General features: G+C 41.4%; 2 protein-coding genes across 4 annotated transcripts; both read right to left on the bottom strand.

The window, feature by feature from the left end:
- Window positions 1-268: 268 nt before the first annotated feature.
- On the bottom strand, window positions 269-10,175 carry nptxrb (neuronal pentraxin receptor b). Of its 2 annotated transcripts, none has more exons than XM_019253790.2 (6): window positions 9,926-10,175; window positions 8,953-9,726; window positions 6,519-6,918; window positions 5,641-5,882; window positions 4,448-4,627; window positions 269-2,921 (listed from the first exon to the last, which is right to left on the bottom strand). In XM_019253790.2, exons 2-6 carry the CDS (start codon window positions 9,682-9,684, stop codon window positions 2,676-2,678), a joined length of 1,800 nt encoding a protein of 599 aa, XP_019109335.2. In that variant the 5' UTR covers window positions 9,685-9,726; window positions 9,926-10,175; the 3' UTR covers window positions 269-2,675. The 2 variants fall into 2 exon arrangements, with proteins under 2 accessions (XP_019109335.2, XP_010737380.3); XM_010739078.3 differs by having other exon boundaries at window positions 8,953-9,689; window positions 9,926-10,174.
- Window positions 10,176-13,495: 3,320 nt separating this feature from the next.
- On the bottom strand, window positions 13,496-22,735 carry cbx6a (chromobox homolog 6a). 2 transcript variants are annotated; one of them, XM_010739077.3, is made up of 5 exons: window positions 22,157-22,735; window positions 20,844-20,887; window positions 20,603-20,668; window positions 19,945-19,999; window positions 13,496-18,739 (listed from the first exon to the last, which is right to left on the bottom strand). In XM_010739077.3, the coding sequence occupies exons 1-5, from the start codon at window positions 22,223-22,225 to the stop codon at window positions 17,456-17,458; spliced, it is 1,518 nt and encodes a 505-aa protein (XP_010737379.2). In that variant the 5' UTR covers window positions 22,226-22,735; the 3' UTR covers window positions 13,496-17,455. The 2 variants fall into 2 exon arrangements, with proteins under 2 accessions (XP_010737379.2, XP_010737378.2); XM_010739076.3 differs by having other exon boundaries at window positions 19,945-20,011; window positions 22,157-22,728.
- Between the last annotated feature and the right edge of the window lie 3,712 nt (window positions 22,736-26,447).

Raw genomic sequence — 26,447 nt, 5'->3', positions numbered from 1 at the left:
CCATATTGGCACACACATTGACATGCTCACATCTCAACTGCAAATTCAGATGCAGCTAATGTAATCTGACTACAACCCAATGTGATTAGACTACATGCAGTACCTGTGTGTGTGTGTGTGCGTGTATGTGTGAAGGCTTACAGTATCACTGCAGTTGCTTAACTGAAGTGTAATCCAGATAATCTAACAGGTGTAAAGACATCTGTCACAATAAACTGAGCTCATACCCAACACACACACATCATTTTTTGAGCTATGAGTCCAGGAATGTTGTCATAACTATTTTATTTCATTTTTTTATATATATCCACATATTTCACAATATCATTGAAGATCCATGAAGATGCAAATAAGGACAAGCGCAACACTGTCACACCCTTCACCAACCAAAAGCAAGAGAAAAAGAGAAAGAGAGAGAGAGAGAGAGAGAGAGAGTAACAGAGAGAAGGAGAAGAAAGAGATAAAGAAGAAGAAAACATAAAAACATTTCATTATTTTTTTCGGGCTCGAGAGCCCAGGCAGGCACTTTACAACGGGGTGTCAAATTGTACATGGGGCTGAGGTCTTGAGGTAACAAGTGAACAGAAGCACTATATTTTAACTACAGTTCACTTTACTGCACAGTGTTGACTGGTTAACATGTTGAGTGGGAATCAAACTCTTAGCCCTGTCTATGGGTTCCTTTTTTTAAATGAATCAAGAGATATACACATCAACAAACTTTGTTCTTATGTAAAAATACATAGCATTATCAGAAACATTATTTTGGCGGTCATAGCATCACGATTTATTAGAATATATTTTGTATATACTATTTTGTACTTCTATAAGAGGTAACCAATAAAGGCTTTTGCTTCCTTCAATTCTTAGTTTGACCTTTATCTGGCAGCTTTTGAAATTATTTTCACTTTAGTTTGAAACATTTCGTGCCTTACCTTGACGCTCTAGGTGCCTTAAATGTATGAGATGCCTCCCTTTGTAAAGTCGTTTGAGATTGTACCTCATTTTTCTCTCAAGGTAAATGTAGCGTTGGATTTTTCTACTTTTATGTGCCAATCATGTTATACTGAAGTTACTGCAATATCTGTTAAATACAATTAACATTAAGAGACAGTTATTAAATGACTAAAGATTATGGATGTCAATCGGAAGATTAAAGAGGTCCAGTATACCCAACTGCAAATAATATGTCCCTGAAAATCATGGTAACATGGATCATTCAAAGTAACTGTCAATCCTAAGTCACTGCTATTTCGATCATGCTCACTATTTTTACCACCTCACAACCAACACTTTATTCAGTGCAAAATTACACGCTTGTTGATAAGAAAAAGTACTAATACTTGCAAGTACTAATTGAGAAAATCTTTCCTTTTACTAACTTCAGTTCCAAATGATGTAAACATAGTGTTAGGTATTTTGCAGTGTAAGGTGGTGGCAGTTTTGGCCACATACATTTTCATAACAGGGAATATCATGATAGCAAAAAGGGCTTCACGCTCGGAGGCGATTAAATGCTGCAAAGTAGATGCATCCCAAATTTTATGTATTTATTTTCATATTGATTTTAAGATTTTAAGTACAAAATGGCCACCAGAGAATTAGTAACACTACACCTCCCTCCTTGTAAATTATTCTGTGAGGATCTGATTCACCAAAGAGACATCTGTGTGTTTCAGAATGTGGGGCAGTTCGGGGACACCAACACTGTAGTTTACACATATTGACTTTGCTTATTTAGTGAAGGGAAATGTGACTTTGCTCATGCACATACATTACATTCCATCTGGTTTACATTCAAGGATACAACACAAGTTTACCAAACTCACTCAGGTTTGTCACAGTTTCAGTGTCTGGATGGTGCTAAGATAGACATCAAAGTGTTTATTTCAGAGGTCAATTGTATAAGTTGCAAATAAAAAATGCAGCAACTTAACTTTGCAGGACTGTGAGTGGATATAGCAGGAGGGAGCAGACTGGCACAGAGCAACATTAGAAGAGATACATTACACAATATACATTTATAAGACCACTGTTTTACCAAACCATGGTATGCAATGTAGAAAACTTAAAAGTACACAGATATTACTCAACAGGATCATATACAGCTAAAACTGAACAAAACTCATTCTGTTTCCATTGAGAGCTGAAATCAATTTAACCATCTCAGAATTCATTTAGCATTAAACACAACCAACTGGACACAAGATGAGGAACGACAGAACTTTGTGTCACTTTGTCACTAATAAACCCTTAGATATGGCATCATCAAAGGTTCATTTCATAGCTGCATTCAAGCCCATGGAATCCCTCTGCCTGTATAACCATGTGTGGTTAACTAGCCCAACAGATTCAAACCTAAAGCAGTGGGTGGTTCATTAAACCAGTGCCAATGATACATCTATTATGGAATACGTCCATAAGAGTCCTGTTTATGCCAGGAGGTGATCCACCCATGCAGGACTTCTGTGACCAAACTCACTGTATCTCATGAGCGTGGAAACCAACAATAAAAACAAAACAGATACACCGCTCTTAATGGCTTAATAGCTCCATCAAACATTTCAGTCCACCAGCAAGCTTCCCATCCCCAACAAATATACTGTAAACCCCAATGTGATACATCGTTATACATCTGTTAAATCAATCACAACCTGACCTCTCCCAGTCACCCTTCATTGTTTGGGGCTGGAGGGGTTGGATCGCTGTGCAGCGTGACACGGGTCCAGTGACTCCTTGGTGGCACCGCCGTAGACATCTACATCGTGGTCGGTCCAGGGGGCAATGTTACCCAGTGCTGAGGAGCTGCAGTCGGCTAGGGCGGCCACTTCTGCTGGTTTTAACACCCGATCCCACAGGTTGAACTGGGAAAGCTCCCCAACCAGGGCTTGGGAGGCATCAAAATGCCCACCAAGTGTATCCTTTGGAGTTGGAAAAAACAAAGGGGTGAATATCAGAATGATAGGATGAATACCAAAGAGATCAAGCTTTACTGGGATTATGTTATCTTATTATGACCATTTTCAGGACCTTGGGAACTCTTTTAGGAACTTGGGAACAACCTTTTCCAACTGGAGACACTAGCCTTTTCCATACACATGTGGTAATTTGGCTTGATTTGGGTGCACTTTGACCCGACTCCATTGATGATCAATCTCAGGCACAAGCTTTTAAACTGAAGCTTTTAAAAAAAAGTCTCTACTCCAGAAGCATTACTTTTTAATGGCCCAGGAAATACTGAGGCAAATCTTACAGCACTAAACATTACTGGCTGTCTAAGAGGCTAGAGGCAGCAACAGCTTATACGGGACTCATTTACAAAGTAAGCATGCACTGTTAGTATCAAATATGAGGATGTGGGATAAAAATTTCTTTAAATGTTTATTGATGTTAAAACAAATTTATGTTAATTATTTTCCAGCTTCTCAAAAATAGTGAGATAAAGCTTAAAGGTGATTAAACTTACAAAACTCACTGTTTTTGTCAAACAGATCTCAAAAAAGTTGTTATCATGTCTATTGGACTAATTGTCACAGATCTTCAGATGCAAAGGAAATGTGCCGAAATATCTTTTATTTTTGTTTTTGGTTGAAGTTGGGCTATAATGGGTACAGTGAGCAGGACAGAAGTCTCAACAAACATTATTGCAACACTAGACATTTAGGATTTATCATACTTGCAGTGGAAAACCACATTTCCACAATAAATGTAACAGGAACAAAAAATTATCGGAAGAATTTGGGCCCGCTTTGTTTCCGCCTGTTGCATGTCAGCCTCATGGGTTTTTCACTATCATTGTGACAATACACCTAAATACTACTGTGGTCATCTCCCCTGCTTAAATGAGAATGACAATGCAGCAAAAGCTTTATCCATACACAGAAATACACACTATTTGATGACCTCCCCTAGAAAAGATTAAAAATGTTTATCCCGCTTCAGAGCTCCCTTGCGATGGGGACGTCCTGGGATTTTCCCTATCAATTCTGGTCACCACATCCACACAACAGCAATTCATCATTCATCAATATGAAAAAGAACATCCATTAAATCAAGTCTTGTAGCACTGTTGCAGCATCTTGCAGAACCGAACTCCCATCTCTCTGCTTTTAATCCTTTATGCAAGGGCGATGGACTGCAGAATGAGCCTTGGGTTGTTCTTTTGATGCCAGGGAGAAGGGATAATGTCAGATTTCATTATGGTTATGTAATGTGGGTGTCTCACTAATGAAGGGGAGAGGCAGCTCAATGTGAGGCACACAATTAGGTTTATGTCTGTTCATGTGTGAAAAAGGAAATGGCGCTCCCTTCAAATAGTGCTCCCTATCTCATTATCTATCTATCCACTTACCATCCATCCACCCATACATCTGTCAATATATTCAGTGATGCTGACATTTGTCTATCCATCCATCCATCCATTAGTTTATTTATCCATCCATCTCACCTGTTCCTGTCCCAGTATGAGTACTCCTCCTGGCTTGATGGGATGCCAGGCAGCCAGTCCCTCTCCCCTCCCCTTCATCTTTCCCCCCTGGTAGGCCTTCCATACCCCATCCCTCAGAGTCCAGCTGACACAGATGTGTTGCCACTCGTCCTGTGGTAGGGAGAGAGGCAGCTGCGCCACCTACAAGTCAGAAAATATAGTGGCTGTAGTTAGACAAAGTGAATGATTTCAATCAGGCTTGGATTCTGCTTGGATATGGGACAAGTGTGGGCAGTAATCGTGGCATGAATGTGGACGCACCAGTGGTTTATGTCAGCAAAACTACACTCTGTGGACAGTCCTATCCTTCATTCCAGCACAGTTACAACCCCCCACTCCTCTCTGTCATGGGAACTATAAGCGTAGGCACTAAAAAAGGTAAGCATTAATGGACTATATAAAACAACAGCTGCAAAAAGGTTGCTTGTCTGCTGTGAGGCCACAGGACTACAGACATGGGCTTCTCTTGCACTCAGCACTATTAGGTTTTTTATTTTGGATGAGAAAAATTTTATCAGAGATCCAAAGTAATATTGTCGTCTGGTGTTGGTTTTATGCTGCGGTCAATCACTGACTTTAATATTTATGTTCTTTGTGATTTTAAATATTTAATGTTCAAGGGCTCCATCTGTTTTAGTGATTTTCTGTGGCAAGGGGAATAAATGTTTTTTGCCAGTGATTTAATGGATAGTATATAGCTGAGAGCGAAATCGACACACATGGACGCCTTGGGCTATAGTGCATCTAGAGTACCAACACCAAACTGAATATAAACTCTAATCCACATCATATTGACCCAAACAATAATTGGATGCTGTGATATTTTCAGTTTTACCGTTTGTTCTCATTGCCACTCATGTAACATGGAATGAAAAACACAAGAATGAACATATTTTCATCACTCATTTTAATCAATAACGTCATCAACAACTAGCTTGCACTATTCTGTGGAACAGCCTTTAAGCTAATGGTTTCCTAGACTATTTTTCTTTATTAATTATAAAGAAACTTGGAGGGTACAAAACACTAATTCCTTTTTACCAGAAGAAGCAATCGATTTCTAAACTCAAAAATATGATTTCCTAAATCTACACTGAATTTATCTTTTAAACCCACAGGTATGAAAATAGTATTAAAAAATCATCCCCATCTACCTTGTCATTGATGAGCAGCTCCACAGGGTTGTGGACTCCCTGTAGCAGCACCAACTCGTTTGGCTGCCCCGGGACTGAGTAGGAGAAGGGGGTCCCAATACCCCCTTCTTTGGCCTTCAGCCATACACAGGCAGTGAAGGCATACATCTCTGTTATCTCTTTTCTCACCAGACCGTACATGTAGTTGGTTCGCATGGGGAAGGAGAGGACAAAGCCATCTGGGAACGACGGCTCTGTCAGTGCTTTGAAAGAAAGAGATAAAGAGAGCCAGTCAGACATGGAGAGACAAGGCAGACGGAGAGAGAAAATGGTGAAGGACAACGCATTAATGGACAGTTTATACAAGACACTGTTACTTCTCTTCTCACTTGTCCCTGTCAGTTTGTGCACACACAGTCAGTGTCTGGCAAGAGCTAAAGCATTACAGCTAATGATCAGCCTCTCTAACTCGAGGCCACATTGCAGCATTGAAGTGAGAGGAGATGTAGAGACAGTCGGAGATGTTGGAAAGAATGACAGAGCTAAAGAATAGAGTAGAGGAGTGCTTTTTGTTTCCTTTTTAACCTTCCTCTTTGAACCTCATGAACTCTCAATCTCTTCTCTAGGCTTACCCATCTCCTGCTGTCAAGCATCTCTTTTCACCCTTTGTATCGCTACAAGACGAAAACCAAGCTCCCAGTTACCATGATTATTTGTAGTAGAGGAGCTTTCACCAACATACAGCCAATGAAACTCTTCGAAACCAACATGCTGTTCCAAAACTACAAAAATGCCAACCACAAAATAAGGATCCTAAGTGTGCATCAGTTCATCAACAGATCCTTTCCTTTATTTATTTAGCCACCATTCATTCTCTCCTCTTCCTCCCCCACACTCACTGTGTTCCAGCTCAGTGACGCGGTGGTTGACGGTATCAATGCCCTGATTGATCTTCTCATGTTGGCCCTGCGTCTCTTTTCTCATGGCCTGACGCTCCTTCTCCAACATCTTTATCTTCCTCTCCAGCTCCCCCTCCAGGTCCTCCACCCTCCAGGTGCCCTTTCCGCGCCCAGGGGAGGCCTTAGATGGGTGCCTGGGGGCAGGGGAAGCGGGGGAGGCAGGACGTCGACCCCCTGAGGGAGGCGCTGCAGGTGGGGAGGAAGCACTGCCCGTGGGCGGAGCTGGAGCCTTGCCGGTATTTCCAGCCGGGCTGCTGCTGCTGCCACTGTTGCTGCTACTGCTGGTACTTGTTCCCACAGGTGTGTCGGTGAGGTTCAAGGCAGCAGGGCCTATCTCTGCCTGCAACAGATGGAGAGAGAGAAAAAAATGAAGTAGGTGTTTGAAGCTAAAAGACTTTACAGGAATGCTGTGAGAGAAGAAAACAAATAATATGTTCACAGTTGATGGTGGAGAGCAGTTTATTTATTGCTAGTGGCATCACCCAAGGCTAAGGCAACATTGGACTGACAGTCAGTTGGTTGAAACATCTCAATAACTACTAAATTGGATTACCAAGAAGTTTATTACACATATTCATATTACCCTCGTGATGAATTGTACCACCTCTGTCAGGTCAGAATTCAATTTGTCCAGTACTTCGGTTCTTCAGCATGTCATTGTGTGCATGTTAACTTAAAACCTTAATACTTCACTCATTTCTATCCTTTTTTTTTCTACTTCTGATATGTATTTCTATTTTGATTTCCCAGTTGCTTTGTGTATGTTCTATCCATAGAGCTTCCCCTGTATTTAAATCGCAGGAAATACAATTGAGAACTGCATTCTCTGTATGTACTTACTGTATATAAAAGCATTACAAGCTCCGAGATTCCCTCTCATAATTTTTCTCTAATGATGCTCTGAAGATCGAAAGCTTGGCTTTTTAATTAAATACTTGCATTGGACTGAAGCATTCAGATCTTTTCTCAAGATTAAATGAAGAACAACGGTCCACTTCAACACACGGACAACTTGGGCTCTGATTTGCTACGTATGTGTTGACCAGTTGTGATTGTCCTGATTGACTATTGATGGGCAGGGCAGTGATCAATATAATCTTTGAAAATGGACATCCGGTGCACATAATGGCAGAGCATGATAGTTTGTGTTTAATTATTCGTTTAAGAAGAAAAACATGGTCAGTACCCCTCCTACTTTTTTGTGAATTGTGTGAATTTGTTCCTGGCTGGAGGACTTTAACATAAAGGCAATGGGTCTGTCTTTTTTGTAGTAGAATAAATAGAAGCATTTAGTATTTGTGTTAGACATAGGAATTGTTCTGAAATGAAACGGCAGGAAAATCTGATAAAGCAGCAACACAGCAAGAGGTGTTGTTTTGATGATAGTAGCAGGCTACCAGTGGCAGTATTAGTATTCATAGCAGATGTCAGAAAAAAAAGGTGTTGGTGAAGCAGCAGTAAAAAGAGAGATGCTGCTGTTAGTGTGGATGAGACGGCTGTGAGGGCGATATATAATATCAAGAGAGTTGCTGAGGCAGGACTGGATCCGGACGCCCAGGATGTATTTTCACTCTGAGACAACCTTGTAACTGACTGTGCTTAGAGAGGGCTGGCGGTGATGCAGCATTGTGTGTGCGTGTGGTCATAAGCCTGCCCATGTCTCAATCTCAGCACATATACAAGCTGCGAACCCGACTCCCCCCACAACCACCACCACCTTCTTTCCTGTCCAGCCAGCTTCATCTTTTATTTATGTCTCTATCCTGCTCTCAGATGCGGAGATAAAGGGTAGAGGCGGCTGACATGATGTGTGTGTATGTGTAGGGGGGGTGCAGAGGGGGTATGAGGGCTGCAGGTGGAAAGATTTCCCAGGGGTCCATGGGGAGCGTGTGCAAGACATGAGCGCATTGGTCACGAGTTGCTCTTGTCAGAGGAGAGATGAGGTGAAGATAAAAGACGAAGGATGAAAAGGGTTAGGGAGGGGGTTGAGAGAAAGATCAGGGCATCTAAGATGATGAACATAGATGCCACTGCACAGGTCTTAAACCATCTCACTGACATTATTGCTGTAGGCAGCCACTATGGCAATCAGTTTTCTAATCTCTATCTTTTCATTTTGGTAAGAATTTCTGAGTTGATTGTTTCTCTATGCCACTTCTACCATAAAAGTCTAAAAAACTGCACTTCACAGTGAACATTTAACCATGTAATGGACCAGACACAGAACAGATTTAGTCACTGGAGAACCTGTCTAATTCATTATTTTGGCATCAGTCCAAATATCCCGCTGTCAAACAAAACTCAAACAGGAGGATAAACAGCAAGAACAACAGGTTTTTGCCAAAGTTTGTCTGGTTAGATTCTTTCCAGTTACCTCGAGTTTCTCAATGCGGTCCTTCAGGTCCATGATGGCCCTCGCCAGCTCCTCCACAGCCCGCGCTGTCTGCAGCTGCGCCGCGGAAGAGCTCACATCATCCCCGGCCATGACGCGGCGGTTGCCGCTCCACACGCCGAGGCTCCGCTCCGGGACGTTCCTCTCGTCTTCCAAGCCGCTCTCACACTCGCTCAGCTTGCCTGTCAGCTCCCGGATGGTCCTGTGGTCCATCAGGATCTGGTCGTTCTGTTGCAGGACCGTCTGCCTGAGTTCCTCCGCGGTGGTCCGGAGGTAAGTCCAGTCTTCATCCCCGTTTCCGTAAAGTGGATCGTCCGCTTGCTGCTGCTGCTCCCGCCGCTGCCTCAGGTCTTTGGTCTTGCATTCTCCGACCGGTACAGGTGTGCAGATCAACCGGCTGAAGCTGAACTGTTTCGCGGACCCTCCTCCTGTCTCCTCCCCGAGGTTGAACTCGTTCAGAGTGGGAACCTCCAGGCCGATACCACCAAGCCCGTTCCCTCCACCGTACGACTCGGCGCCGTGCAGAGCGCCAAGCGGCCCAGCATGAGCCACCGACCCGCGCTCCAAGGGCTGGAGCAGCGTCTCCGATGTCAGGGTGCCGTTGTCGCCGAGAGGCGCGGTGCGTTTCCGGGGATATACACTGGCGATGATGCAGATGACCGCGCCAAGAAAGGCCAAGGTTCCCGCTCCCACAAGCACCACCACGAACTTCATTATGACTGTTAAGAGCGAAGACAAACAATTACAGGCACACACCTGGAAACAGAAAAAAATGTCTTCTTATCGGAGGCTGTAACAGACTACAGAGAGGAGCATCACTCCGTACAGCAGCGTGAGACTACATCACCCGATCACAATCACGACCTATTTAATCGATTAACTAAACTCAGTCTGACACCTCAGATTAACTACCAGGACTGTTTGCTGTAAAAAAAAAAAAAAAAGTGGCACTCACCGACAGAAGATATGTGCCAGAGGCGCTGCTGTTTTCCTCTTGCCGCCCTCTGTGTGTAATATTGATGGCACCGCGCTGTCTGGACCAGAGATGCTCGCTCTCTGTGTTGCTAAGCTGCTCTCTCCTCCGCGCGTTACCATGGGTACCGTGGGGAGAGGAGGAGCGAGGCTGTGGGCATGCGTCAGTCAGAGCAGAGGTGAACCCTCTAGCAGCAGCGTGAACAAACAAGGCGGTGATGGATCGATGTGTGTGTGCGTGTGTGTGTGTGTGTGTGTGTGTGTGTGTGTGTGTGTGTGTGTGTGTGTGTGTGTGTGTGTGTGTGTGTTAGGGAGGAAAGAAAGAGAAACACAGGAAGATGAGGAGAGAACAGAGAAGTGAAATGGGTGAAGGATACACACAGTTTAGGGGCACATGGACAGTCTATGTGTGAGTGGTTTAACATGATTTTGACATGACAATAAAGGCACGTTGACACAAATTTTGGTTTGGAGAGACACTTTGAATTTTGTGATTTTTAATAAAATCTATCACAGAAACATTCCTCCAAACATGTGAAAATAACATGCAAAATAAAAAGCCTCAAACCATCTTATGAACAGCCAACCAAGTACATGCACAGTCTACACACACACACACACACATCTGCAGTCATACGATTCAACATGGCGTTGAAATCATACCTTACATAAAACATGTGCAGCCTGTGTGTATTCAGTGACAATGGAGAGGTAGAGGATGGAGGATACTGACGAACAGAAGAAGGAAAAACAATGAAAGCTAAGACCTTACAGTTTTTTGACTGAGTAGGAGGAAAAACACATTTTTCCCCAGAGACAGTGCTAACTAAAAATTATGATGCAAACAGAAACGATCCGACCCTGACATAGTTCGGCCTCTGTGAACTTATTCAACAAACAATCATCCCTACTGAAAAAACTTCTTTTCATCAGGATAAAGCATTTAGGAAGGTTTGCTCTTCATAGCACTCCAAATTGAATATTCTATCTTCTTATAAGCTGGGTGCAGCATGCCTGGGGAAAAGCGCATTGTAGGCGTACTGCCAATCAGGGAGGTTATCATTAAAAGAAAACTCCATCGACGCACAGCGTTAGATATGAATTTGTGATTAATTTAAGGAGTTGCTTTTGGGATGACATGCCAAAATACACTTTATTAATGAGCAACCCACCTTTGATTCACTTTCAAAAATACACTTCAAAACTTTAAAGGACAATAACAGAACCTGATTGAATAAATGTCCAGCCATGCTAGCAGCTCTGTAAGGCTGCACTTTGAGCTAACTGCTATTATGCAATACTAATGTGCTAATGTTAAGATAAGATAAGACTTTAACGATCCCACACCGAGGAAACTTCACTCATCACAGCAGCTTGTATAACAAATTACTCATAAATAAGAAATATATATAAAAAAAAGTCACGCTGGTGTTAAAGAATCTGACAGCTGCTGGAATGAAGGACCTCCGATAACGTTCTTTCTTACATGGTGGGAGTAGCAGTCTGTTGCTGAAGGTTCTGCCCCCACAGTCTCATGCAGTCTAAGGGATACATTTCATGGCAATAGCTGTCCAGTAGTTGTTTAGATATTTTAGTCTGAAGCAAGATCCAAGAACCAAGGTCATGGACTAACCGACTGACAAGGTCACCCTTAGAGTTACACCGTCATCATGAATGTAAAGCACAACATGACTGCACTGCTTTTTAGTCCATTGAAGCAACTACATGGCGCAGAAATTGGTGTTTTTTCATCTTCTCCGATTATTTCCTTTTGTGCGGCTGCTGTATTTCACTGCAAGTCTAGAGGAAAGCTTGTCGCTCTTTGATTCTGAAGGACTGAAGGACTTTCTTTCCCCAAAGCTAACGTCATGAAACAAGATTTGGCATTTCAAGTACAACACAAACTTCAAATTGGAGTGAAAAGGCTGAAATATTTGCAAAACTGCAGAGTCCAGTCATCATGCAGTGTTAATCCAACCAATGGCAGCATCAAATTTAACAAGCTGGGTGAGAGTGGTATCAATCTTCTCATTTTACTCATGGCAAAAAGCACATAAGTGTATTTCCCAAAATGCTGAACTATTATTTTCAAATGCTAAGATGTGAATCTCAAGTCAAAGTCTTAAGGAGCGAATAGCACATGAAAATATTCAGATCGTCTGGCTCGAAATGAAGCTTAAGTATCCACCACAGCCAGAAGCTCAAACATCAGTCTAGTCAGGCTTCCCCTGCAGAGACCAGTAGCCTAGATTGTGGACTAATCTCCAGAGGTGCCTTATGCTGCATGCACACACACACACACACACACACACAGATGTGGGCCACTCGCATCAAACCACGGTGACTATTTTAGTTCCATCTGCTTCTTAAGCTCAGTGGTATCCTACCAGGGAGGGAATAAACAAGAGGAAGAAGCACAGAAAACAGGGATAAGGATATGTAGAACCTCTCTGGGTCAGTCTCTAACCATTTTACATCCATTACAGCAGTCTGAGTGGAAGAAAAATAAAATAAAACAGTGCCTGTGAAAAAGAAGTAAGCTGTTTGAACTAAATGTATGTATTCATCACAGCATCAAAACACTCAGAGATGAATACCCAGGCGTGATGACCTCAATATCACCCCCAGCCTGCACAAATCCTCAGAGAAACACAGTTGCTGCGCCGCTCTGTGACTATGAAAGCACCAAAGCAGCTCAACAGTGCCTCTCTGTGGGATATTTGGGAGCTAAAGCAGGAATATTACTGTTCGTAGCAGGATAAATAGAAGTAGGCATGTAGCTGATCGTTTTTGTTTTTCTTTTTCCTCACCGCTAAATGCTGTATTCCATGTTTTTATGAACACATGCACATTTTACATATAAAGACTGATGTCACTTTAAATACACACACACCAACACATTATATATCTATTTATATTATATTACTATATCCACAATGGATTAAATTACCTGAAACTGTGCCTGCTCGACTCATTTATATCACCAAGGTGGGTGGGTGGATTGAAGTTATTCAACTCTTTAGCTATTTCAGATGAAAAACAGCCCAGGAAACCAAAAATGTCTTCTTTTAATCTTTTATTTCTCTGCCCGTTAATGGTCATCACTGGACACAGTAATGTGCAGTCATACTAAACCAGGATCATCCTTTCTTCTCATTGCAGTACTGATGAAAGCGTGTAAGCTCTTCTCTGTGTGAACTTATTTCAGTTTTATTTTACACTACAAGATAAAGTTGTAAAACAGTCACTTTATTTTGTTTCAGTTTAAACTATAAACTGTCCTCCCTCTCTCTGACTTTCTTCAGTATGACTTGTTTATATATATTTATTATTGAGGAGCATTTTCTTATCCACCTTGTGTTATGCGAGCTGTTGTGACAAGTGAGTTTTCCCAGTGTGGTATCATCAAAGTTCATCTTCTCTTAAATCCTGCAGCTGCAGCAGGGCATTTTCCTTTAACTCGCAGCCCACACCTCAGCCCTACACCTAAACAAAGTCTACACAGAAGCACCAGATATGAGACAATTGAAAAATAAAGCAAAGTGCTTTTTAAAGAGCTTTTAATCAAAAGCCTTGTACAAGAAACATACACAGAAAGCAACAACAGTAACCGGTAACATGACACTGAATACATAATTTGTACAATAAGGTTTGCAAAGTTTGCAAAACATGCTTCATAAGTTCAGATACATTACAATGTCATCATTATCCTCCACCTCCTTATCATTACCATCGATACAATGTACATAATTCATATTAGCATTAAACCAGACAAAACTGCAGTCTTGACACATTAAAATCAGTCGGAGTTTGCCTTCTGATCAAACCCATATTGGACTATTAAAAAAAGAAAAATGGCATTCAAATAATCAGCATCACATTAACATTATTATGCATATTTTTTAAAAGTATTAAAGTACAGTACAAAGGGAAAAAAAAGGCTTAAAAAGCACAAATTCATTGAGCGTCGTTATCCATACATTTAAACAAGGATCCTTCCTTTATTTTTCCAATTAGTGACACATAAATCTAGCACTTAAAATTACATCACGTATAAATGTAAAACAATTACAAAAAAAGGGGGGAAAAGGCTTAAAAAAGTCAAATGATTAAAATCAAGAGCCCTATTTGGTTGAAAGATAGGCCACTAAGTTGAGTTGTGCTACCCCAGATGAGAAAGAAACACAATGAAAGAAACGTTGCTATCAACTGTTGGAAACATCGCCTATCAGCCTAATACCTTACACATCTACCAACTGCAAGAGTCACTTCTATCCACCACTTAAAGATATTAAAGATATAGTAGATGAAAAAATCTATTCCAAATCACGATATATCCATGTGAAGAAGAAAGTAATCCTTCATCTGTTTCTGAAAAATATACAGGACTCAGTCTGTGGTTTCACTTTGTCAATAAAGGATTTAAGTTAAATACTGTCCTCAGATTACCTAAAGTACCGCAATTTGAATTTTGAGCTTGAGACCATTTCATTTCTTCATATAATGGATGTGTCATTTTGGAATAAATCCTTCCATGTGTAACCTATGAGAGTATTGAAACAGTATTGACAACAACTAGAACCATCCAGTACATGACAGGAGAAGAGGCGACATCTTCCTCGTCTGTGTTAACGAAGACATAGAGAACTCTACGTTTGCAACTTTGGAAAATGAGACATCTGAAGCCAATAAAAGGCTTATTACCATTTGCAACACTGTAATCTTTACCTTTACCACCAAAGTGATGGCAGGTAAGGAAGTATCCTTTTTTTGTTGTTTGTTGTTTGTTTTGTTTAAGTATGAAAGAGGCTGAGTAAGACGAGGTAAACATCGCCTGGACCGCAGCTGGGGTTGAACAGAGCAGCTATAAGGCAACACATGCGGAAGATATTGTAACACACAGGTAAACCAGAGTAAGAGCCAAGGTGTGGGAAGGACTAGAAAGAGCAGGTAGTACCAGAAAAGGAGTTTGTGTATAAAGGGGCAGTTTTTAGTTTTTTTTGAAGTACTTCAGGTACACCTGAAGTTCAAAACCATTGAAGACTGTAAAGCTTTCAGTATAGTTAGAAACAATTTGCAGTGAATGAACTCACACACACACACACACACACACACTTGTGAGATCAAGCTTTTTTTCTGTCCAATCACCAGACCAGACTTTCTGACTGTAACATAATGTCAATGAATAAAAACAAAAAACAGCTTACACGATGTGTTTGGAGAAAACAACTGTGCTAATTTCCTTTGCTCTCTGGTCGCAATGACAGATCCTAAGCCGTATAATTTTGTCTTGGTAAAAGCAGCAACTGGGAGAGTCAAAATGTAGCAATAGATCGATTGTAACCTGGTGAAGTGGCTGGAGACGTACACACGGCAGATACACTTAGCCACAGACAAAAAAAAAGATAATTTGTCTTGAGGCAATTTCCCTCTAGAGCAACCAGCAGCATGAGAGGATGTTTTTCATGCTGGAGCCTCGTACGTCAATGCACCCTATGGTCTAATTCCCCATGGTTTCTCAAGAGAACTGCGTAACCACAAGTAAGAACATTACCAGGTCAAAGATCGGAATCTAAAGCCATAGTGCTTTGCTTGCAGGGTTGTCTGGCTACTTTTAACTCTTCACACGGACATTTGTGGCCGAAACACAACACAGAGTGCCAGTTAAACTGTAATAATTTTACATGTGAATTCCAAAAACACCACCCTGTTGTGTTTCATGGTAGGCCACCATTGGCTAGTGGCAAACCCGCAACACAACAAAGAACAAAGAAATAGGACACGGTTTTCTCTCTGCAAGCGGCTACATGCTACACACCTTCGGCTAACCTTTGAAAGGCAAACCTGCATGTTATGTCAAATGGGGAGGCCATGAAAATGAATTTGGACTTGGTGGTCTGTGACGCTTTTATAGCCAGTTTTAGACAGATTAACATGCTGATAACTGCAACTGCTCTCATCCACTACAGAAACGCCAACAGATATACTGAAAATACTTGAACTACTTGTAACTAGAGAAAATACTCTTCACTACACATGATCGTGACGGGTACAGAGAAATGCTGGAGTTGTGATCACATAGTTGAGAAAATAACACCTTTAAATGGAAAGTTCTAGAAAGATTCCATAGATCTCAGCTGCAATTTCTATCCATATATCCAAAAAAAAACAAAAAAACAACTGGCACAGTAACCTGTTACCATGCCTATCAGACAGGTAGTGAAGGAGAACAACTTTTGTCCTCGAATGGATCAGTTTCTCTAGCAGGAAATGCTACATGAACCACTTCTATTGAAACCATACTAACACTTCTTTTTACTGTTAGCTGAAAGACTGACCAGCAATAACCAAAGTAACAAAGCAAGGTGTAAAGCCATTTTCTCTACCTGCCAAAGTGGAAGGTAAACTTACCGGTTGCTATTATTGATTTTTTACAAACTTCAAACAAGTAGCTCAAAGGGTTCAACAAACTGCCTATTTTTTTTTTTTAGCTGCATTTGGTTGGTGGCTTCAGCCTATGTTCAACTCATGGACCTTCTAAACCTTGAGAAGTTGATAAGTTATATGGCACAAATCTAGCTTAATGGAAAAAAAAAAAATCACAACTAACTTCAGGTCAGTTTAGAGTCTTGGTGGACGTTACAGAGTTTAAGAGGGTGGTGGGTTTGTGAGGAAATAAGGCAAGCAGGGACAGACGGCACGGACAGCAATAACTTAAAAACTATTGTTTTAGTATATTATTTTGCAGCTTTTAAGGTTGTGCGTGCATATAAATACTTCCTCATACTGTATGTATATGCATGTGCGTTCAAGAGCGCAGAAGGAGAAGGCTTTGAAAAATTGATGAACTACATAAAATAGGTCATTTTTTCGATGCAGTCAAGTGCATTGCATTTACCTCGCTGTATTGATGCAATATATGAGAGTCCAACTGTTAAGTGCAAAAATCACGTCGCCTCATTTCTCATTAACAAGCTGGACTCCCAATGAGACAAGGGGGCAGGACATAGGCAGAACACCTGAAGGCTGTCAATAACAGGCTTCCAGCGGGCTTGAATCTAAATAGTAATTGTTTCTTTCACATACACCAAGTGTGCTTGATAAACGTTGACCCCACACACGAGACGGGGCGAGTGTGTCACTTTTGGACATTCTTTACCAAACAAGCTAAACTCAGCATGTCTGAACGCAAGTGAAAGAAAACCAAAATACCATTTCCATCCAAGTCCACTTCAAAAAGAGTCAGTGCTGTGCAAGTGGACAAAATATGGCAATTTAAGTGACAAGATGGGCGTATTAGCTGCCCATTTTTTCAAATTTATACACTTCTTTTTAAAAAAAATATGCTCTTTTTCTTTCTTACTATTCAATGGCTGGGCGGTAAGTTACATTTCAGTAATTGTTACACAAATATGGACACACCTTTGGGGACAAGGTAGAAGGGGGCTGACGTGGCAACACTGGCATGATTTTTCTATCATCAATGGCATTTGACTTCATAACATCTGATCTCCTATGGCTTCGGTACAGAGGGGTCATCAGAGGTGGTGCTGGGAGGGGGGGAGGAGGCGTCTTCGGGGCTAGCCGTGGGGGAAGAAGGGCAGGAGGCAGGGGAGGGGAACTCCTTTATGGTGACGGTGACAAGGTTGGTAGTCACGTCGGTGACCACCACATCCTTGCAGCTCGGTGCCATTTCAGGGTACCAGTCGGGGTCTCCCTCAGCGGGCACCCTTTTGGGTTCGGCGGGGGCAGTGCTCTGGTCCCCAGGGGTGACAGAAGAAGGGGCGGCGTGCAGCTGGTGTTTAGCCCTGCGCTGACGAGGATTTCTCCTGCCTCCCTCTGGGGGCACAGAACGGTCCGGGGCACCTTCCTCCCCCTCGTCTTCCAAGGAAGAAGAGGGTGAGGAGGGCAGGAAGGGAGATGCTGACGCCATGGAGTCTGGATCTGAGGATGGGGCAGGAGCAGCCTTGGTGCTCTGGCCCTTCTGGGTCTCTGTGTGAGGTTTACTGGACTTCGAAGCCTCACTGGAAGGTGAGGCTCCTGTGGAGGGCTGGGACTGAGCAGCTGAGGCATTGGTGGGAGATTTTCCTTCAGAGCCGCTGGAGCTGGAAGGAGAAGGAGGTGACCGGTACTGGGAGGAAGTTGAGTGGGTGTCCCTGGCCCCGGTGCTGGAACATGACCCTGGGTGGGAGTGAAAGGCCACAGGGCCTCCACATTGTAGCCCAAATGGCTTCCCATACATTGGAAAGCCTAGCATCTTCAGAGGGGGCTGGAAAGGTCTATAAGGTGCCTCTCCCTTCTTCCCAATGATGCGATTGCGGGAAGGGATGTTTTGGCGTCCTGCTGTAACATTCCTGCTGCTTGCAGCTGCGCCACCCCGACCTGGCTTATCAATGACCTTCAGGTTGAGGATGATCCGACCTCTCTTGACCTCCCGTGGTTTGACTCTACGGTTGAGGATGCGGACGGTCTCGGAGAAGGGGGAAACATGCACACGGGAGGGGAAGCCACCTGGGTTAGAGAAGGCGGCCGCCATGGGGTCTGTGCGGGGTAAAGGGCGCCTTGACATTCGGTGGCAACGGTGAATGTCTTTCTTCAGCTTGTGGGTGGCTGCAAGGGAATTGAGCTTAGGAGAGGGTGCTGCAGTTGAAGAAGAAGAGGACGACGAAGACGCTAAAGGATGAGGTGACGCAGAGGAGGAAGGAGTTGCTCGGCTGGAAGTGGACGAGGAGGAGCGTGATGTAGCATGGCGGGCATTTGTAGCTCGGCTGCTGGTCCCTCCTTTCTGAGCACGAGCCTAAGGGAGATGATAAAGAATTAAGCAATGTCTTCTTTACCACAAAAAACAACTCCTTTGTTTCCCATATGAGCCTAAACGCTGAATGAAATTAAATGAAATGAATTGAGTGTTTGCAGGTTAGAAGGCGTTACATTTGGTTAAAAGCACTGTAATAACTACATTATGTCACGTAGTTAGGGCCTGCTTCGTGGTGATACACAATAATTTAAATGCTGTAGATGAAGTTATACTAAATCAGCACTTTGCTTTTCTTGCATAAAATAACAGATTTGAGATCATTTTGATGCTACACTGACTTATAATCAGGTGAAATGGCACCTCCCACTCTGCAGCCCATACGCCTGTTTAGAAGTGTGTAACGCTTTACAGCACAAAGTCACACACCGACAACTATTTCACTGACTTTGGTGAAACTGGATCATATTTTATGAAGAAAATGTTCTCTGTTTTCACCTCTGATGCCCTCTGGCTACCCTGAATCAACTCTCTGTGATTTACACAATTTCCTGATGGACAGTAAAGTAAACTGCTGTCAGCTAATGTTGGCTCAGTTTGTTAATTGGGCGGAGTGTTCTTTTCAGTTTTTACAGCAATTGATTAAAATTTCCACTAGTTGTCTCAACAACAGCATGAGTAATAAAGAGATCTCTTGTTGCTGCCTACAGTTCTTATTGAGATTGGAAAAATGTAGTCACATGTCACGATAGACAACTTTTAAACTTTGAAAAAGCACTTTTATATGCTCAACAATTGTCAGCTAGAACATCTATCTGACTGTACTGTGCATGCTCCAAGCGGTAAAGATTATAGTGGCAGTCCGAAAAAGAAAGTAGCACAGCATTGATGTTATACACCATTGTGTGTACCTAACAGTGTTGACAGTGATGCATGTTTTGAGTACAATAATTAAAATAAACTTCAAACAAGCTAGAAAAACCCACTTCAAGCGGGTTGACCTGATTCTTACTTTAAAAGTAGGTATCACAAACAGAATTTTCTGCTTTCTTGTAATGTGCAGCTACCTGAAACGGTAGGTATTTGATCAACAAAGCATAGCTACAATTACTGGTACACTACAATTTCCTTTGATTATTGTTAGAAATCATTATAAAATATATGCCAACAAGGAGTCTGCAAGGCTGCAGTGTCCACACGGCTCCGTTTGAGAGAAACAGGCTCATTGCAAGCATCAAAAACTGTACCTTCATAACAAAGTTTTTGGGTTTTGGACCCCGTTTCTTCGGCCCATGCAATTCCCTTTCACGTTCCCTGTAAAAAAAGCAAAAGACAGTTATGATAGTCTAAAAAGAGAACACCGGAGAGCGAATATAACAAATCAAAAGAGACGATGGTGATGAAAGCTGTGGGTGTTTGAAAGTAGAGCAGTCAGGCTATGTTTGAGCACAGCCAGATTCTTTGTCTTCACGTGTCCATTTTAGTTTCCATTTGATGTGTCTTTTTTTTTTTTTTAGTTTTAGTTTTCTCTCTTTTACGGCATCCATTTTAGCTTACTGTAAACATCTACTTGCAGCAGAAGGCTTTCAAGTGGCTTGGTTGCAGGACTTTTATCAGCAAGAGAAGAGGAAGAAGAATACAAAAGACACTAACATGACGTAAAAGCTGAAGCACTTACCAGAAAGATGGGAGTTGAGAGAAAGTAAGGGGAAATAAAAATGTGTAAAATTAAGACTAAGAACTGAAATGAACACAGAGAAGCTTTAAACAACTGAAGTCAGGAGCTTAAATCCTAAACATAGCCAGACATGACTCATCATTTTAAGCACACTAGACTTTATAAGACTAAGACTATATATTTTGCACATGGCGTATGTACTCTAATTACGTATTGGCTTTACTTACTTTTGCTCGAAGCCCAGTATCAGCCTGTCATCCAGAATATTTTCCTCTGGCTCCCAAGTGCTGTGCCTAAACAAGAATGCAGCAACATGAAGAAATCACACAACAAAAGGAAACATTTTACCACAAGAAGTGGAATTAATCTACATTTTTGTGAAGACATTAAAAACAACAACAACAACAATGCAGACATGTGTCTCACTTTAACAACGGTTGTCAATTTCGATTTAAGAGAAGGACTTACTTCATCGCCCATCCTTTCCATTTCACCAGGTATTCAAGTTGTCCCTGCATGAAAAATACAGATGGTGGATTAGGAAAAACAGCTTGCACACGACCAAAAAAAACAAAAATCCACTAAAATCTGTAACTCATTTGCAGCGGAGTCCTGTTTTGCTGTTCAAGTCTTTATTTTTATGTCAATTTACATTTGGAACATTTACACAAAACACAGAAAAATGCTTTTCATTCAACACAACAACATTTTACTCAGGTTATATTTCAGTCTGGAAGATGTCACATTTGAACCTGATCATTGAAGAAACTGTACTTCTCATTTGATCATCTTGACGTGTGAACTCATCCTGGCTTTTTAAGTTATAACCCCTACATTCTCACGATTATCAAATATGTTTAACATCATCCCATTACATAATAACAGGAACATGATTTAGCATCATTTTCAAAATGGATGAGTCATTTCACATCTTGGTGATAAACTAGTCTTCAGTCTAAAACGTGCTGTTCGTGCTTTTTTTTGTGCATGTGCTTTGATTACCTCTTCGCAAGAAGGGGGGGTGCAACTATGAAGTTCCTCGCAGGAAATTCAGAAGAAACTGTGGAGGCCTGGTGGGCCTGCTGGTTTAAACTGTGTATATACGGCCAACTTAAGATTGTACCCCCACCATGATTTATGGGGTCTTTTTTTTTTTTTTCTAAGTACACAAGCTTGCAAGACTGATTAAAAACACTGAAGTAAAAGTCCTTCAGCTGTGTCCTTTCTACCAAAAGTGGATGAGTGCATGGAGTAATGTTTTTGTGAACCATCCTGCACAGGCTGTAGAGGACAGTCTGTGATGTGGGTGCTTCATTTCATGCACCTCTCTTTCCACAGCCTGCAAACACACACACACACACACACACACTGTGGCCGTATAGCTTTAGCTACCCACACACACACACACACACTGTGGCCGTATAGCTTTAGCTACCCTTAGCTCGCCCCCCTCCTCCTCCTCCTCCTTTTCATAGCACATCCCTTTCGTCCTTGTTCTGCAGCTAACCCCCTTCTTTGTGTGTTTTTTTTTTTATTACCCTGCTAAAGCCTGAATATACGAGCCATGACTGATAGCCTCGCTGGTTAGCCTCGAGCTAGCTCTGACTAGCAAAGTAAAGGCATCCGCCAGCCACAAGGCCTCCATAGCATTGCATAGGCGCAAGAACAGACAGCCCCCATCGGAGAGCCTATGGACCGGAGCTGTGCCGTGACGTGCTGACTGCGGCCAACATCTGCGGGAAGTCAAAACACGCGGGACGGCGGCGGCGGCTGAGACTCACCTTACGGACGCGGCGCTTCAGTATGGCTTCCGCGGCGAAAACGCGATCTCCCACCGCAGAGAGCTCCATCTTTCATGCCCGGACTAAAGCTACCTGACTCCGCTTTTTGACTCTCTCCAGACGTCAAGCACTGATGTCTGCTCGGGGCCAAGCACAGCCAAACTGTGTGAGAAGCAGAGACACACACATGCAAATCTCTCTCTCTCACACATACACACACACTCAAACCACTACAGCAGCAGCAGCAGTGCTCTGTCACTTGTCCTGGTCTTAGTGATCGTCCTGGTCTTAGTGATCGTCCTGGTCTCAGTGATCGTCCTGGTCTCAGTGATCGTCCTGGCAACGATGAAGACACTCTGGAGGATGGCGAAGAAGCGCGCGCAATTCGAGCTTATCATCTCTGTTTGATGACAGGCGGCTCCATGATGACTCCTCCCTGAAACACATGGAAACTTACCGCGTCTGCAGGGCTGTTTCCTTTGCATAGGTTTCATTTAAATACAGATGTATCTATCCACCCATCTATCTGATACTATTTACCAATCTGTGGGAAGCAGCAGCAGCAGCCAACAGAAACAAGTTTTAATTCCAAACTTTTAAAATCAAACGATAATTTAACTTCAACTTTATTTATTTATTTATTTATTTATATAGCACCTTTCATACTGAACTGTAGCCCGAAGTGCTTGACAGAGCAGAGTAAAAACAGAAATAGACAACAACAGAGCAGTTTCATGGAAAAATAGAAATGAAAAGAAAAGTAAAAAACATAAAACAAATAAGAAAAGAACCTATAGGATAAAAAGCATAATTTAAGAACAGTTGCAGTAAAAGTAGATGTGACCTGTACAGTAAATAAGAACCAGAGATAAAAGTAACAGGGAGTGATCAGGACGTAAAAATTCAGCAGTGAATGGCCAGGCAGCTTAGGTAAAAGCCAGGCCAAAGAGGTCTATCTTAAGTTGTTTTAAGTATGTCTTAAGTTGTTTTTTTTTTCTGTTTTTTTCACTCAGTTTATTTTACATGCATTTTAACCCCAAACACACATACAAAGGCTCGTAGACATGCACTGTGGAGTGGGTGGTGGGGTGATGGGCAGCCCCCCCTGAGGACCGCCCTGCAGTTGGTGGGGGTTCGGTGCCTTGCTCAGGGGCCCAGGAGGTGAACTGGCACCTCTTCAGCTACCAGTCCACCTTCCATATTTTGGTCCATGCTGGACTTGAACCCACGTCTCTATGGACTGAGCCACTGCCAGCCCAATCAGATGCACTAGTTATTTCCCCACCCCAGACAATTATAGCATGTTTTATTTTTTACTTATATTTATTGTGTTTATTTAGTCAGGCTAAATTACTGTATATATGTGTTCATTAGGAATAACATACTATACTATAATAATAATAATAGTATGTTATATTTATATATGGAAGCCCCAAGTGGTCATACTTTCATACATTTTATTTCCTCTGTTTTCTTGTGATACAATTTTTAAAAAGTGTATAGTGTAAGTGTATTATACAATGTATAAATGCGAAAAGGTTGAGCTATGTAAGTATGAGAGAGGTATCACTGTATTAATAGACATGAATGTACTATATAATTACAGATGCCTTAAGCAGTCATTCATTCATTTTATTTCCTCTGTTTTCTTGAGATCTCGAGCTGTTCTATGTCATTATGTGGAAATAGCAAATGTTGTTACCCTGAGAAAACTGGATCATTAATTCGAGCTCTCGAGAACAAAAAGATAGTCTGGTATGTTAAATCACTACAGTAAACATCACTCAGTGTGTACACAATGTCAGAGGAGCAGGAGAATGTTGCAGTTACAATGATTTAATATACTAGCCTTTTCTTGTTTCTCAAATTAATGATGTTCTTCTTGATCTTGAGAAAATGATCCTGTTATCTCGGGATGATAACATTTGTTATTTCAAGATAACAACATAAATAACTTACAGCAACTAATGCTCTTATGCTGAGCCGACCTGTTTCTCTCATCCAACACGTTTTATTGTAATGTTGCCCCTATGTTAACCCACATATTACCAATAAACCTAGAACTAGAAACTTAAAACTTGATTTACTTTATTGACTTGTCTGTGGTTTTGCCCTGTAGACTTTTTTTCACAGCACGCATTTTGACTTGTTATCATAGATAACACAGATGTTACTGTTCAATTCTATTCAAGTGTGCCAGTAAGCCAGCATGCGCAATACCAGGACCATGAAACTGAAGCTGCTAAATTAAATTTAGCCATCATTAATTCTGCTATTTATACATGTGCTTTTCCTACTGTGTCATGTGAGATATGTTTTCTGTGAAAAAAAAGACCTGTGGCAGCTGCTGCAGCCCCCTGATAGTGGGTGGGTATTTATTTTTTTTGCATTGTTTTTAATTTAATTTAATTATTTAAATTTATAGTGATGATGTCAAATTTGAATTTGAAAAAGTAATGCAATGTCCATAATGTAGAATAACGGCCTCTTCTGGTTGATAAACCTCTGTACATAAAACTTTGTTGTTGTTTTTTAAAGCAAATTGGTTACTGAAAGTTTCGTTAGTCTGTTTCTAATCTTTGACTATAATGAAAGAAAGGAAAAGATAAGGCATGGTCCAACAGTGTTTAGATTAATGAATAACGGCACTAAGTCAAAACAGTTTTGATTCTTGACATAAAAATAGCACACAGACAATATGGGACCACTTCCTGTTCTTGTCCTGTTGAAAGCACTTCCTTATATAAATCTGTGTTTAGCAGATAACACACTGTGAGTGACAACAGCTTCAAAATCTCCCAGATTGACTATTTCCTGCAAACTATGACAAAAGCAAGTAATGGTGCCTGCCCTTTCTGTTGCTGGCATCTGCATGAATGATACATGTTTCAATAAACATAAAAAAAAAAAAGCATAGATAGCAGCTAAATGTGAGACAAAGCTGCAGGGACTGGTTGTACAGCAGACATTTTGACTTGCCACAACAGAAAAAAACCCCACAGGTAATGACGGCTCAGTTCCTTGAAGTGTCCCGGTAACAGTGACAGTAAACCAGCTGCACAAAAGCAGGAACTGGAAAACAGCTTTGATTAATACAGTTGTGACTTTCCTGCTATGACATGTCAAAATGTCTGCTGTGCAGCAATTCATTGTGGTAAAAAGTTAAAATTGGAGCATGAAGTAAAATGTTCCTCTGTGGGGAAATTCAGGCTTGTTTTGCTGAAAATTAGATTTTTTAACGGATAAGGAGGGTAAAATACTTTTTTGCATGTTCATATTGATTTTGAACTTGATGTGGGCCTTTAGGCATACAGGTATAGTGTTAGTGGTGGAAAGTATTATACTTAAATGCAAATCTCCAGTACTTGTACTTTTCAGGAAGACATTTATACTACTTTCATACTATACTACATTTCAGATGGATATATTGTATGTTTTAATCCACTATATTGATTTGATAACCATAGTTACTATACTTAGTACTATACTTTTTACACAAAAAGCACCAATGATAAAAATGCAAGAATATTAATATATCATTCAGTGATACTGCATCATGAATGAATATTTCATATTTGCGGATAACATATGCATTAAAGGCCTAGTGTGTTAAGCAGGAACTGAAAATAATAATCATTAGTTTTGTTTTCATTAGTGTACAGTCACCTGAAAATAAGAATCATTGTGTCTCTGTTGCCTTAAAATGAGCCCTATATATCTACAGAGATTGTGGGTCCTCTTCTTTGGAGTCCGTTGTTGAACTGCCATTTTTCTACAGTAGCCCTGAGCAGACAAACCAGTTTTTCCAACACGCTTGGAAGAAAAGGGTGAGGTGTGAGAAGGTATTCATTTGATTGCTATCTGCAACTTCTTTGCTAGATGAGATGCCCGCGGTCACATTTCATGCAGCCCGCAGCTTTGTTTTAATAATATATTATTTATGGCCTGCTAGGATTGTCAGATACTGTATGACATAACGAAGCATTTGAACATTAACCTCTAAGGACATAACTGCTGGTGTTATGTACCTGTAGATGTGACACGAAACATTACTTCAACTCTGAATGACCTTGTGAAAGAGAAGAGCAATGTTTGAAACTTAAATGTTAACAGACTTTGCATCACTCATAATAAGTCATGTTTAGAATGAACATGAAGTTAAGATTTGTACAGCTTCATGAAAACTTTGTGCATTTGTATGTAACTTTTATTGTTTTTCATTTTTAAAATGTTAGTATTGGCCCCCATGGCATCTTCATATTGTCAAATCTGGCCCTTTTGACGATAAGTT

The sequence above is a fragment of the Larimichthys crocea genome, chromosome X, assembly GCF_000972845.2.
Source record: "Larimichthys crocea isolate SSNF chromosome X, L_crocea_2.0, whole genome shotgun sequence".
In the NCBI taxonomy this organism is placed as follows: Eukaryota; Metazoa; Chordata; class Actinopteri; family Sciaenidae; genus Larimichthys; species Larimichthys crocea.
This window is presented reverse-complemented; position numbering and strand designations above follow the sequence as displayed.

Bases quoted from the DNA above. Each gene is read 5' to 3' on its own strand.
- nptxrb (XM_019253790.2), bottom strand. From the start codon at position 9,684: ATGAAGTTCGTGGTGGTGCTTGTGGGAGCGGGAACCTTGGCCTTTCTT. The intron at 6,919-8,952 runs GTAACTGGAAAG...CATCTGTTGCAG, and splicing joins ACCGCATTGAGAAACTCGAG to GCAGAGATAGGCCCTGCTGC. The intron at 2,922-4,447 runs GTGAGATGGATG...CCAACTCCAAAG, and splicing joins TCATACTGGGACAGGAACAG to GATACACTTGGTGGGCATTT.
- cbx6a (XM_010739076.3), bottom strand. From the start codon at position 22,225: ATGGAGCTCTCTGCGGTGGGAGATCGCGTTTTCGCCGCGGAAGCCATA. The intron at 20,888-22,156 runs GTGAGTCTCAGC...TTTTTCATGCAG, and splicing joins TGAAGCGCCGCGTCCGTAAG to GGACAACTTGAATACCTGGT. The intron at 18,740-19,944 runs GTACAGTTTTTG...CATCTCCCTTAG, and splicing joins CCAAAAACTTTGTTATGAAG to GCTCGTGCTCAGAAAGGAGG.